Consider the following 12,256-nt stretch of genomic DNA (forward strand, 5'->3'; position numbering starts at 1 on the left):
ACCATCACCACCATCATCACTATCAATATCATCATCACTATCATCATTATCACTATCAACACTACCGTCACCACCACCACTGTCATCATCAATCCTATCATCTCCATTATCATTACCACCACCCTCCTCACCACCAATCTCAGCACCAATACTATTACAAACATCACCACCACTACCAACACTATCATCACCATCACTACCACCATCATCGTCATCATTACCACCACCGTCATCATCAATCCTCACCATCACCACCACCCTCACCATTGATACCATCACCACCACCATCATAAATCCTCACTGTCACCAGCACCATCAATATCACTGTCACCGTCATCACCATCAACACATCATCGCTAAGATCATCATTATCATTACCTTCATGTCTAAGTTACCATCATCTCTTATCTGGATCACCACAACAGCCACTTAACATCTCTCCACAATCATTCTAGCCTTCTTCTAAACTATTTTCCACTCTGTAGCTCAAGTGATCTTTTAAAAATGCAGTCTCATGTCACTCATATGTTTAAACTATGTCACTGGCTTCCCACAAAAGATGGGATAAAACCAAAAATTTTTAGCTTAGTTTAAATAGCCAACTTTGGCATCTCTTGGTTATCTACCTATATATTCCTTTGCTGTTCCCTCTGCCGCTAACACTGTTCCTCTTGCCTTCTCTTCTTTCCTTCCCTTTATGATCAAAACCTCTCTGGAGTGTTGGTTATACTCTCCATCTCCACTGTCCAACCAACTTTACAATGGCTTCTGTCCCCCTCCCATATCTTTTCACTGAAATTGTTCAGCAAAAGATCATGGCACCTGTTACTGAAGCCAATGAACCTATTTTTAGCCTTATCTCACTTGACCTTTCTGAGTGTCTGACACTACTAACCACCCTTACCTCAAAATTTCCTCTGCCGTTGTGTCGCTGCCTATTCTCTTGGTTCTTTTCATCTTTCCCTGGATAATTCTTCTTTTTCTTTCATCTGCCCCTTTTTCTCTATCATCCTTTTAGAAGATGCTTTCCCAGGGTTTCCAAACTGCAACTCCTTTTCATTTGCTCTATTCATGCTTCTATGGGTGATCCCATCCATTCACATGGTATCCATTGTATAATGGCTCCAAATCCTTCTCACTGGGTCCTTCCTCCCTTCTGAGCTCCAGGCTTATGCGCCTCCAAGGTGGTGTTTCACAAACACTTCAAACACAACACTTGTAAAGCTGAAATCTCACAACGCCCTTCCTGTCTCTGTTGGTATCTCAGTGAGTGGCCCCAATACCCAGTCAGTTACCCCAGCAAAAGCTTGAGTCATTCTTGTCTCCTTCCTTTCTCTCCCTCCCTACCTTCAGTTAATCATCAAATTCTCTTAACTCTGCCTCCTTAGATGCACTCAGATGTGTTGACTTGTCTTTGTTCCAATGCCACTCCCTTAGTTCAGGCCCTCATCATTTCCCGCCTGCACTATGGCCACAGCTCCCTAATCCATCTCCTGTCTCCAGCCTTTCCTCTCTCCTGCCCTTTCTGTACAGCTATCAGAGTTTAGGGAAAACAGAGTCTTGAATGATTTTCCAGAGGACTAGTGGTCCACCTTTCAAAAGAAGGGTTTCTTAGGCAAATAAGAAACGGCTTAGTTCTGAAAACATCCCCTTTGTAGCCCTTTCTTAGTGATCCCCCACACATATCAGCATATTTAAGGCTCTGAGAAGTCTTGTCATAAAGGATCTGTATGGAATTGTTTAAGCACGTATTTCCCAAACTCCTTGACCCTAAAACCCATTCTCCTGGACATGCTTCTTAATATCTTGCAGAACATTATATACTGTTTGAAAACTCCAGTCTGATCATCTTACTGCTCTATTTGAAAATAGGACAGATATGTGGTTAAACACTAATGGAAGACAATTTGAAATTTATTCTATGAGCAATGAAAAATCCTTGGAGATTCCTAAGTGGGGAAATGACCCAGCATTCAGGCAATCAATAGATTTCAATGATCCAGCTCCTACGATCAGCTAGGTGCTTCTCACCTCTAACCCTTACAACATGGCTACGGGTGGGCATAATCCCCAAGTGAGGGGACTGAAGCCAGGGTGGTCAAATATTGGTCTTACAGTCATGTAGCCAATGAGGGTAGAGCAGTATCCAGCTCAAGGTCTAGGTGACTCTAGAGCCATGGCTGTTTGCCTGCAGGACAGATAGGAAGTAAGAAAGTCTAAGGCTTGGACATAAATTCTTAGAAGGCTATCATTTCTTTTTTTGTTCTTCTTCACCTTTGTTCTCATGCCCAGATAATGCCTTGAGTATAGCCATTCTTCCTAAGCTTGGGTCTCATTGCCTTTTCTGGAGGCCCACTGTATTTTTTCCCCCTTATGCATTGAGCAAGTCATCAGTTCCAGAAAAGCCTCTCTCCTGCTTAAAAACTATGTCTTTCCCAAGTGCCTGTCCAGGGCCAAATTTCTTAACTTAATCTTCTAGGCCTTCTCTTATCTGCCCTCAACGTTCCCTTCTGACCTTGACTTTGAGGCTTCTCTAAATATTACTCATATTACCCCACCTGAACTACTCAGCATTTAAGCAGCCTCCTCCCTTCTTTTGATCCTGCTGTTCCCCGCTCTTGGAAAGGACCTATTTTTTAGGGTCCCTTCACACTGTAATTCCGTTGAACAACTCCTGATCTGGACCAATCGCATGCTTGCAGGTTTTTAGCAGAAAAGGTCAGGGAGGTGCCGCCAAACTTGGAAAGCAGGTTAACTTCTGAAAATGAAACTAGTAAAACCCACAGTGGATGGCATCAGCTATCTGTGAAGATGATACACTCGAAGTCAGTCTCAAGAAGAAGAAGAGAGCTAAGAAGATATGAAAAACACCTCCCTGGAAGGGAGGAAGAAGGTGTCCAGAGCTCACCCTCAGGGCACAACTCTACCTACACATCTGGAACCATAAGATACACAAATAAGACCCTTATCAAATCAGTGACAAGAAACAGAGGGAGTAACCAAACCATGATCAATTGTGATGACCGGCCAAGGCGGTGACATAACCAACAACATTCTTCTCTGGTGTACTGAATGAAGCCCAGCATGCACTCTAATAGATGGAAGACGGCTAAGGAGACAAATGGACAGGTGGAGAGGCTGCTGCCAGCACCAACTAGAAGAGACACTCACTCAGTTTGAGGAATACTGACTTTTGGGACAGGGGAAGGATCGGTGATGAAGGGATTGGAAATGGTTCATCCAGCTTTCTCAAATGTGGTGAGTTTTCCCAAAAGTCCCCTCCTTCTTTGTCCAAATGAAAAAGCCACCCTTTGAAAACCAGTTTGGGTTTCTTGGACATCATCAGAAAGGGATACTCTGGGCAGTGGAAAAGGATATCCTCATTGTATCTATCTCATGGGGCTGTTGGGAGGAGTCAAGGAGGTAATGTGTGCTGAGGGATGGATCTAGGCTATACAGAGTAATTGTTCAATAAGTGTTTAAAATCAATCAGTATAGCAGCGCCTGGGCAGCTCAGTCGGTTAAGCGTCTGCCTTCAGCTCAGGTCATGATCTCAGGGTCCTGGGATTGAGCCCCATGTTGGACTCCCTGCTCTACAGGGAGTCTGCTTGTCTCTCTCCCTCTGTTCCTCCCTCCCACTCATGCTCTCTCTCTCTCTCAAATAAATAATAATAAAAATAATCAGTGTATTGTAACTCTGCTTTTAATGACAAGCTCTTACACAACCGCTTAAAGTGAACTGGCTTCCTGGTGTCTGGGTGCTGGGATGATACTGACCACCCAAACCTACAAAACAGATTCCATAGCCTTGGACGAGAAAAAGGCAATGGAAGTATTGCCTCATAAAGGACTTGGCGACCATCCACCTGGTCTAGGGCATCTCTAGTTCATTATCATCTTCCTACCTCCTTTCTCTAAGTACCAAGCACATGTCTTACAGCATTTTTTGCGCTGTTTTCCATGCAATGACTTGTATTTATCTCGAATCCCAATTCTATCAGAGCATATACTCCTTGAGGGTGAAGGCTCTTTCATCCCTCATGGAGCTCCAAAGGCCATAAATCTTTAATGAGATGAAATGAATTGAATCCAAGACAAAGCAAATGATCTGGGGTTCACATGAAGCCCCTAAAATCTGTCCCTCCCTCCACCCTCTAGGAGGTTGGTTGCAGAGCCCTGGAGAGGAGGCCTGGCCCAGCAGGCTGAGAACACCTTCCCAGGAGTCCCCAGCCCAGGGAGCGGCTACAGGAGAACCTGGTGGGCTGAAGGAGGGCTGCTCAGCTGCCCAGGAAGGAGAGGGAGAGACAAACACATGAAGAGAGCAGGTCCTGCCTGCCACACTCACCTGGATCTCTGTCTGCACAGTGCATTTAACCAGTTTAAAGTTCTTCCCAGGGTTGAAGCTGTTGCTGTAGAAGCAGACCTTGAGGATCCGCACGTCTTCCTTTTCCACATCTACCGGCACCACCACCATGGGCTCTGGGGGGCCTTCAGGCCGACGTAACGTGCCCACCTTCACTCGGCTCAGGGGCTCGGACACCCCAGACATCCTCTCGGGCGGCAGCTAGGACCGGCACATCGCAGTCCTGTGGAGACAGCAGAGAGATAGCCCAGAAATGAGTCCAAGGAGGCCCACATGCCTCGTGCCCCAGGGACGGCTCCCACTGAGCTCCAGGACCTAGCAAACCACATATCCCCCATTCTCAAAAACTCCCCTTCAAGGCATCCAGCTTTATGGACTGGGAGAAGCAGAAACACAAAGGAGCAGTTCGTATAAACATCCGGGTCTGAAACCCGGCCCTCGAGCTCCCAGGCTGTGAGCTTTCTCTTCTAGAAGCCCCCTCTCTCCATCACATTTCTCCTCCCACACTGGGCTCTGAGGCAAGAGGCCCACACTTTGCAAAGGCAGCTGTGAGAGGGGGCGGCCGCAGCATGGTTCCAAGGCACAGCTGAGCAGAAAAAGCGAAGAGTTAGACACTAGAAAATAGCAGGAGAGAAACAGGGACAAGGGAAGAAGCAGAAGGGGAGAATGGGTGGCCTGGAGGGAGCTGGAACAGACAAGGCAGGAAAGTGCCCAGGTGGGGGGCCAGTCCATCAGCTGATGGCTTTGTCTGCCCCCACCTGCCGCTGCCAGCCCTAACTTTTGGGTAGGAGGCCTCAGTCACACAGGAACTCATCATATGGCACATTGTTCATGGTGCACAGGAGAATTCGAGAAGAACAGCACTCTCACAGCCCAGTTGGGAGGTCTTTCTGCCAGGTGGGAGAGGGCTAGGCTGGGCCCCTAGAACACCCAGCCCAGTTTGGATGACAGTTTGATCGACACTCACATAGACTCTAAGAATCCCAGGAGACTTCAGTTCTCCTTGAGTCTCCACAAATTGGGTCCCGTCTTCTTGATCCAACACAACCCCATTTACTTCCCACTGGTCTGAAGCAGGAGCACCCCAAGGAAACAGCAGGAAGTTTTATCTGATGACTTGTGGTGTCAACCTTGGCTCCACTAGAACCCCCTGGGAAGCTTTTAAGAAAGCATAAATCTAGGCCCTGTGCCAAGAGATGGCCTCTGACTTGGCCTATGGGGAGGCTTGGTATTGGTATTTTTAAGTTTCCAAGGATTTTTCTAACATACAGCCATGGCCTGGGGGCCACCTTTCTAGGCTAACCTTATCTCTCATTCTGAGTCCATTCTTACAGGAAAATGATCTCCTTTCTTTTTTTTTTTTTTATAAACATATATTTTTATCCCCAGGGGTACAGGTCTGTGAATCACCAGGTTTACACACTTCACAGCACTCACCAAAGCACATACCCTCCCCAATGTCCATAATTCCACCTCCTTCTCCCATACCCCCTCCCCCCAGCAACCCTCAGTTTGTTTTGTGAGATTAAGAGTCACTTATGGTTTGTCTCCCTCCCAATCCCATCTTGTTTCATTGATTCTTCTCGTACCCACTTAAGCCCCCATGTTGCATCACCACTTCCTCATATCAGGGAGATCATATGATAGTTGTCTTTCTCCGCTTGACTTATTTCGCTAAGCATGATACGCTCTAGTTCCATCCATGTTGTCGCATCTGGAAAGATTTCATTTCTTTTGATGGCTGCATAGTATTCCATTGTGTATATATACCACATCTTCTTGATCCATTCATCTGTTGATGGACATCTAGGTTCTTTCCATAGTTTGGCTATTGTGGACATTGCTGCTATAAACATTCGGGTGCACGTGCCCCTTTGGATCACTATGTTTGTATCTTTAGGGTAAATACCCAATAGTGCAATTGCTGGGTCATAGGGCAGTTCTATTTTCAACATTTTGAGGAACCTCCATGCTGTTTTCCAGAGTGGCTGCACCAGCTTGCATTCCCACCAACAGTGTAGGAGGGTTCCCCTTTCTCCGCATCCTCACCAGCATCTGTCATTTCCTGACTTGTTGATTTTAGCCATTCTGACTGGTGTGAGGTGATATCTCATTGTGGTTTTGATTTGCATTTCCCTGATGCCGAGTGATATGGAGCAGTTTTTCATGTGTCTGTTGGTCATCTGGATGTCTTCTTTGCAGAAATGTCTGTTCATGTCCTCTGCCCATTTCTTGATTGGATTATTTGTAAATGATCTCCTTTCTAACAAGAGGCTCAGATTCTAGGGGCCACTGTTAGACCAGGAGTTGGGAGCAAAAAGGATGGAACTGGCTATTATAGAGGCAAATATTTTAGAAGTGGAACCAAAGTTACGTTTACCCATTCACACTGTGCTGGACACTAGAAGGGAAGATGGAGACAGTCATTGGCCTAAAGGAGCTGTTCCTTTTCTAGAAGCAGTATGTATTAAGAGGGCAAGAAGGAAATGCTGTGAGGGCCAGGGAAGGAGCAAGCCCCTTCCATCAGGGGCAGGCAGACAAGGGGCACAGCACCAGTCTGAGTCCAGAATTTGGGACAAGACAGATGGAGAAAAGAATATCTAGCTTGCTTTAGTTTAGAGGCTAATATGTATATTCTAGAAGCATCCATGCCATTTTCCCATAAATATCACCTGAACATGTCCTGTGCGCCAATACTCTGCTATGTGCTGAGCGCTTACCTCAGTTTCCCCACACCTTCAAAAAGGAGTCTAGAGGAAAGAGCTTGAGAAGCAAGCCCAGGAAGCCCAGCGAGGGAGGGGGAGATGTGTGATGGGGAAGGGAAGACAGCCTAAGGAGGGGTATCAATAGACTTATTGCTTGGGCAGCTATAGGGCCATCCTGCTGGGAACTCTGGGAATCAGGATGTGCTGCGTGCCAGGGTATTTACACAGCCCCTCTTACAGCCACCATTCCCAGCACTACGCACAAAGGCAGACTGGACTCAGGAGCCAGGGAAAGTCCTCAGGCACAAAGATGATGATTCTGGTAGGTAGAAATAAGCAGGAGAATATTGGAATGTTAAGGCCCCAAGGGTAATGGATGGGACAATGACAGATCTGCTATAGGATATGAATGAAGATGAGGGTAGGGTGTCTTACTCCTAAATAGTATACACTCCGGTGTAAGATAGGCATTGCACCAGTCATACACATAAATTGGTCCCAGATTTAGGAATTGCTGTGTCTATTGAGCCAAGGGTCCATGACCCCTGGGGATATGTTGGTATAAACTAGTTTTCAGGCAGGGGATTCATGAAACAGTTTTATAAACAGGTGTTGGGGTAGGAAGGAAATGGAGTAGCACATGGCATCTGTCCCCATATATCAGATGGAAGTCACAGGGCCCATCATTCCAAAGGCATGTAGAAACCAGGGGCACAATCGGTGTTGTCATGCTGACCAGCGGGGATGTGGACTCAGAGCTGGGAAGAAGAGCTATGCCCACATCTATAGGTTACATCACATGGCTTCTGGGCATCCATGATGAAGGGGATGGGGTGAAATGCTGCCCACCCAGACTGCGTTCTCATCCGAAGGTGAGCACACACGGGACGCCCCACACACACTGGGGAAGAGTTTGAAAGAGAAGAGTTAAGTAGAAATGACATGTCAATAAAAGTTAAAAGATCTGGGGCAACCCAAGAGCTCTCATCTGCCCAAATTCTGTGTGCCATTGGCTGAAGTTAGGAGTGAAGCAGGTAAGCCCTTTCTGGCAGGCAGAGCAAGGGACAGAGATAGAGCAGGTGAGTTAAAAATCTTTTCTGGGGACAGAGACCAGGGCCAAGTCTGGCAGGGGGAAAGGGATTAGGTCCCCATGGTACTTTCAGCAGCTTCAGCTGGTGGCACCACGAAACGTGGCGCTTTCAGATTTGAGCAGCCAAGAGGATGTAAGCACGTGATGAGGACACGGAGCGAGAGGAACTCTCGTTCATTGTTGGTGCAAACTTTGGAAGACAGTTGGACGGTTTCTTACAAAACGAGACATATTCTTACCATACGATCCAGCAATAGTGCTCCTTCGTATTTACCCAAAGGAGCTGAAAACTTATGTCCACACAAAAACCTACACATGGATGTTTATAGCAGCTTTATTCATAACACCAAAACTTAGAAGCAACCAAGATGTCCTTCAGTAGGTGAATGGGTAAATAATCTGTGGTACATCCAGACGACGGAATATTATTCAGTGCTAAAAAGATATGCTCTATCAAGCCACGAAAAGACGGGGAGGAAACTTAAATGCATCTAACTGAAAGAAGCCAATCTGAAAAGGCAACACACGATATGGTTCCAACTACATGACATTCCGGAAAAACTACAGAGACGGTAGAAATATCAGTGGTTTCCAAGCACTGGGGGGGGGGGGGGGGGGGGGGAGAAGTGACAAATAGGCAGAGCACAGAGGACTTTTAGGGCACTGTAATTGCTCCCTATATAATATTATACTGATGGATACCTGTCATTACACATTTGTCCAAATTCATGGAGGGTATAACATCAAGACTGAACACTAACGTTAACTATGGATTCTGGGTGATAGCGATGTGAAATGTAGGTTCATAGTAAATATACCACTCTGATGGGGGGAGGTGTCCCAGTGTGGGGGGCATGCATGTGGGCGGGTGGGAGTATATGGGAAAGCTCCAGACTTTCCTCTGGATTTTGCTGTGAACAGAACACTGAGCCAAAAAATAAAGTCTATTAAGAAAAAAAAATAACATAATAAAAAATAATAATTAAAAAAAAAAGAAAAAAATGTAATGAGAAACCACAGTGGGATCATCGATCCCCTCTCCAGCCCACTCAGGAACTCAGGAGCCAGCACCCACCTCTACCCTGGGCAAATAAAGCATTCATAATCTACGTCAGGTAGAGAACAGCCCAGCCAAACTGATGCATTGGCCATTGTCAACATGCCTGGCAGACGCTGGTTTCTTATCTTCATCAGTTTTTCTAGGCCCTTGGTTCGGGGACCATTATTCCTAGTGGTCAACATGACCAACTCCAGTTGAAATATTTTTGCAAAACCATTTTGCTCACTCAGGATCTACTTTTTTTCTTTTTTCTTTTTTTATTTTTTATTTTTTTTTAAGATTTTATTTATTTATTTATTTGACAGAGAGAAATCACAAGTAGACGGAGAGGCAGGCAGAGAGAGAGAGAGAGGGAAGCAGGCTTCCCCGCTGAGCAGAGAGCCCAATGCGGGACTCGATCCCAGGACCCTGAGATCATGACCTGAGCCGAAGGCAGCGGCTTAACCCATTGAGCCACCCAGGCGCACTTTTTTTTTTTTTTTTCTTTTTTAAAGATTTATTTATTTCCTTTAGAGAGAGAGAGAAAAAGTGCATGTGTGGGGGTGGGGGTGGGGGGAGCAGAAAGAGAGAGAGACTCTTAAGCAGGTTCCATGCTGAGTGTGGAGCCCAACAGAAGGCTCGATCTCATGACCCTGAGATGACAACATGAGTCAAAGCCAATTGTTGGTTGCTTAATGAACTGCACCACCCAGGCACCCCAGCTAGACTTCCACCTTCAGCCTGAGGTAAGACCTGTAGATCTGTCTTTAATCCTTTGCAGCAGTAACCTCTGGCTATTTATTCCAAAAACCTAAGTGCTTTGTACCACCATCCTTGGAGATGGGCAGGGATGAGTATGCCCATTATACAGATGAGAAAACAAGGTTTAAGCCATCTGGTCAAGGATTCCTGCTTGTCGAGTAGTCAGCTTGGATCCCAGAGCAGATCTGAATCCAAGTGCCAAGTTTTTCCCACTTTCCCATCTGCCTTCAAAGAAGGTGGTATCTCTTGATACTACTGACATAGACTCTGCGGAAGGAGGAAAATGTCAACTTGGCACTGACTGTCCCCAGTCTGTGAAGAATCCTAAGGTCTTCTGGTTTAGGGAGTGTGACTCTCTCCATGCTAAGACTTGGTCATGGGAGGGAGGGTGCTGGTGGGGAGGGATTCATGTGTTTGATTAAAAGATGAGAGCCCACCAAAGACAAGGGCCCAGAAAGGTAGGCTGTTGGATACATAGCAACTTCCTCAAGGGCACTCCCGAACTCCCACCTGTCAGCACTGGTCTGCCATGGACTGCCAAGGGATTCCCCTCCCCCCAACTCTCTGGAGCAGAGTAACTGAAAGGTGTGATGTAAGGAGTACACAGCCCTTGACCTCACTCACAGGCTTCTCTCACTGTCCCTCTGCCAGCTCATTTTCTGACTAGCTCTAAAACCTTGGGCCAGTTACTTAACCTCTGTTGGCCTCATCTGCCTCACCTATAAAATAGGGGTAATGATACTTGCCCTGTTTTCCTTATAGAAGGTTTGTGAGGATGAAGGGCAAAAATGCAAGTGAAAATTCATTGTAAGCAATAAAGCTGAACACCAACAAAAGGCTTTATCATCATGGTTAGCACTTGCTTATTTTCCAAAATCTTGTCTGACCATCTATAGTCCCCATATCTTGTGCCCCCTGCCAGTGGCCCTCTGGAGGAGGGGGTGGGGCAGGGGAAGGTCGGATTTGCAGCATTTGCCAATTTCTGTGGTGTAAATGTTCCCACTATGGCTGATTTCAAACTGCCAACACCCATCACTGAACACAGAGACAGGCGGATAGGGGAACAATCTGCTGCCTCTAGCTCCTCTTTCTGACAACAGAACTTGTCTGTTTCTCCATATTTTGCTGGATGACTTGATTTTCTCATCACTGGCTTGTCTCTGTATTTTGATGATCCCTAAATCTTTTGACTCTCAACCTGTGAGTCAAGTGTACTGCCCCTTTTTCCAGTCAAGACCATGACTCCTAGCCCAGGGATCCCTCCCTACATCCCAGCATGCACCAGCCCCTTCGAACAGTGTCAGAGGAGAGAAGGTCTCACAGCGCCAGTGGAAATCCTGGCCCTGAGCCATCGTGGGCTCCAGCTTGCTTCCCAATCCAGGTCTGCCCAAGTCCAAATCAAAGAACAACAAACACAAGGAAATGGGCTTAAATTAAAACAGGAAGAGTTTTGATTGGCTATAAGAATGTCTCAGCCAAAACCTGGAAAGGGTAATAAGGGAGGTTGTACAATCTCGGAGTCCCTGAGGTCTTCAGGAAGAAAATAAATGACACTCTTCCTGAATGGCAAGATGTTCACCTGCTGAAAGGAGGGGGCCCTAAAACAGAATTAAGGCCCATTCGGATCCTCTGGGTTACCACTGGGCCTAGGGCTGGGTTCCCGGCAGAGGAAGATTACAGGGTCACGGGCGTCGACATCACAGAAAAGTACAATCTTGCACTTGAAGACAATGTCGGGTAATGTTATGTCTTAACGGAACACATCCTTTGTGTCAGGAATTTGCGTAAGCAATTGCCAAAGACAAGGTGGCTGGTGATGTGTCCTGCCACCATGCTTAGGGGCTCGTGCCGAGTTCTGCCATCAACCGGCTCTGAGGCCTAGAGACATCGGGCCAGGCGGGTCAGAGCTCCCCAACAGCGGCTGGTATGTGGATGATGGCGTCTGATATTTTCCAGTGACTGCGGCAAAATGGGAAAAATACAGACGCTACAGGGAATTTGTCATTAAGCTCAATGTATTCTTTTTGAAGGGCAGGCTTTTACTCTAACATTATGTCTTTTGACCTTGGTTGGTTTTCCAGCACTCATTTGTTTATCAAGCGACAATGACTGTCTTTGGCAAATGACCTTGAAGCTGGGCCTCTGGGAGAGTCAGATGTGGAAGCGGAGGTGGGCATCCTGGGCATAAAACACACTGTCTCGAGGGCTGAAAGTTCCACCCATGATCTGAGGGAGCCTGGGGAGGGACCATTACTCAGAGAGGTGGCACTGTCAGGGAGAAAGTGTGCTCACCTGAG

At 46.6% G+C, this 12,256-nt stretch overlaps 1 protein-coding gene across 4 annotated transcripts in view; it reads right to left on the bottom strand.

Annotated features, from left to right (window-relative positions):
* Positions 1 to 12,256, bottom strand: part of PTK2B (protein tyrosine kinase 2 beta) — a 122,027-nt gene that overhangs the window by 52,435 nt on the left and 57,336 nt on the right. For all 4 annotated transcript variants that reach the window (XM_059372761.1, XM_059372778.1, XM_059372784.1 and 1 more), the window contains one exon: positions 4,346 to 4,586. In XM_059372761.1, coding sequence (XP_059228744.1) covers positions 4,346 to 4,549 — 204 coding nt within the window. In that variant the 5' untranslated portion in view covers positions 4,550 to 4,586. The remainder of the gene's footprint in view (positions 1 to 4,345; positions 4,587 to 12,256) is intronic.

The sequence above is a fragment of the Mustela nigripes genome, chromosome 1 (assembly GCF_022355385.1).
Source record: "Mustela nigripes isolate SB6536 chromosome 1, MUSNIG.SB6536, whole genome shotgun sequence".
Lineage (NCBI taxonomy): Eukaryota > Metazoa > Chordata > Mammalia > Carnivora > Mustelidae > Mustela > Mustela nigripes.